Here is a 2,500-nt window from a genome sequence, read left to right on the forward strand (position 1 = left end):
GCCACCAGCCCCACGTCCTCGCCACCATCGCCGTCCAGCTCCGAGCGCCCACGCCCACCGCTGGCCGATGCCTCCAAGTCGGCGCCGGGCAACCAGCGCTCTGCCCTGGACAAGTTTCGCCTGGCCAATCCGCGCCCGGCGTCTCGTGCCTCGCCCTCCATGGCCGAGATGGCCCTCCAGGAGGAGGATGACCTGTCCGAGTACGGCGAGGAGACCTCCGGCGGTCCCGCGCCGCCCGGGGGCCCATCCAAGCCGCAGGGCAAGACGGCGCCCTCCCTGTCGCTGCAGACCAAGGGCACGACGGCGCCGGCCGTCCACGGCGGCACTGCTGGGAAAAGTGCCAGCGGCAAGTCCCTGTCACACCCCAAAGACAGAGAAGAGAAGGGCAGAACCAGGAGCAAAGCCGGCACGCCGCCCAAAGAGGAGCCGCCACCCACGGAAGCCAAGAAGGGCTCCAAAATCGCCAGCCTCATCCCCAAGGGAGGCAAAGCGCCCACCGCCACGGCTAAGAAGGACGGCGCCCTGCCGGCCTCCAGCGGAATCCCCAAGCCAGGGCTGAAGACGCCGGGCACGCCGGCCAAGCCTGCAGCTCCACAGGCCAGCCTGGTGGGGGCACTGGTGGGGGCACCGGTGAAGGAGGGTGGCGAGAAGGCAAAGGGGGGTAAAGGAGGGCAGGCGTACTACGCGCAGCGCACCCTCGGGGGTCTGGAGGGCAGGAAGAGCAGCATGGTCTCTTCCACCAGCAGCTCCGCCCTCTCCGGCTCCACCGCCTCCACCGCCTTGGGGGGAGGGGGAGGGGGGGTGATGGGAAGCAACGGAGCAGTGCACCTGCCCCAACAGCAGCAGCACAACCACCCCAACACGGCAACGGTCGCCCCCTTTATCTGTAGGTGAGTGGCGCACAAGAGACGGGGGCTAAGGGGTCCGTCGTGTTTTTTGTGTGTTTTCTGTGTGTTTTCCCTGCTCTGGCACAACCGACTCACCTCACAAGGTGAATAGCAGGCCCTTCCTGATCTCAGCCAGGTGTGGGAACGGAGGGGAAACTGGAGTAGAGGGCTGATCAGAACTGAGAGCCACACAACCAAGCGCTGAGTTGCTTTTACTGGAGACATTCTCCACCAAACGCCACCATTCTCCACCAAACGCCACCATTCCCCACCAAACACCAACATTCTCCCCCAAACGCCACCATTCCCCACCAAACACCACCATTCCCCACCAAACACCAACATTCTCCCCCAAACGCCACCATTCCCCACCAAACACCACCATTCCCCACCAAACACCAACATTCTCCCCCAAACGCCACCATTCCCCACCAAACAACAACATTCTCCCCCAAACGCCACCATTCCCCACCAAACACCAACATTCTCCCCCAAACGCCACCATTCCCCACCAAACACCAACATTCTCCCCCAAACGCCACCATTCCCCACCAAACACCAACATTCTCCCCCAAACGCCACCATTCCCCACCAAACACCAACATTCTCCCCCAAACGCCACCATTCCCCACCAAACACCAACATTCTCCCCCAAACGCCACCATTCCCCACCAAACACCAACATTCTCCCCCAAACGTCACCATTCCCCACCAAACACCAACATTCTAATACTGAAAATTCAGTAAAAGAACTGATAAGCACATTGAACCAGTGTGAATGGGGGAGAACATTCTGCAGACTTCGCAGCATGTCTAAGCCACACACAGGTATGGAATATAGCCCCCACATTTAGGTTTGTTAGGGGGATGTGCCTTAGATGTACGAAGCTTTCATTAGTGAAGTCATCATTCTTCTATATTAGACATCAGCTTATAGTCTCTGTAATTGTGCTCCACACAGAAGCCTAGAGGAACCCTGCAGGAGGTCCGCAACAGTTAGCTCATCTTTCACTGAAGGCCATCTCAGGTCACTATCCAAGTCACCGATATTACCACAACACACCAGAGAACTCACTGCGGTGTTTTTACACACTGCTGGTTGAGCAACATCTTACGAATGCCAGAGTTGCTCTGTTCCTGGAGATTAGTTGAGATGTGGAGATATTACATCAAGTAGGTGAATTTTCCCACTGTGGTTTTGAAACTTTCCTTTTGATCCAAGTGCAAGTGAGGGAAACATTTCAGTGAAATGCCAGCAGCTTCAGGTGCTCTTGTGAGACCACTTCCTCCCGCTGCTGAGAAGACGTGCCATTAACGCCAACCACAAGTGATTCTTCAGGCACACTCTGGTGCTTTTCATTCAGACAGCATATCCCACCAGGACAACGAGGACACTAGCAGCCAGGCTTCATCTCTCAGGACTCACACAGGAGGGCGCTGCCACTCTAGTGGAGTGAATCAGACCAGACAACATGCAATAAACCCCACTGATCACATGATCAGTCAACATGCTGGCTTGTCTAATTGGAAGGCCAGTGACCAGAAAGTTTCATGTTCTGTGGTTATTAATTTGTGTGTGTGTGTGTGTGTGTGTGTGTGTGTGTGTGTGTGTG

General features: G+C 56.6%; 1 protein-coding gene across 4 annotated transcripts in view; it reads left to right on the forward strand.

Annotated features, from left to right (window-relative positions):
- The window catches only part of nav3 (neuron navigator 3), a 142,226-nt gene that overhangs the window by 75,769 nt on the left and 63,957 nt on the right, over positions 1 to 2,500 (forward strand). For all 4 annotated transcript variants that reach the window (XM_035528026.1, XM_035528027.1, XM_035528028.1 and 1 more), the window contains exon 8: positions 1 to 890. This exon is cut by the window's left edge and continues 149 nt beyond it. In XM_035528026.1, the coding sequence (XP_035383919.1) occupies positions 1 to 890 (890 nt within the window). The remainder of the gene's footprint in view (positions 891 to 2,500) is intronic.

The sequence above is a fragment of the Electrophorus electricus genome, chromosome 7, assembly GCF_013358815.1.
Source record: "Electrophorus electricus isolate fEleEle1 chromosome 7, fEleEle1.pri, whole genome shotgun sequence".
Classification (NCBI taxonomy): domain Eukaryota; kingdom Metazoa; phylum Chordata; class Actinopteri; order Gymnotiformes; family Gymnotidae; genus Electrophorus; species Electrophorus electricus.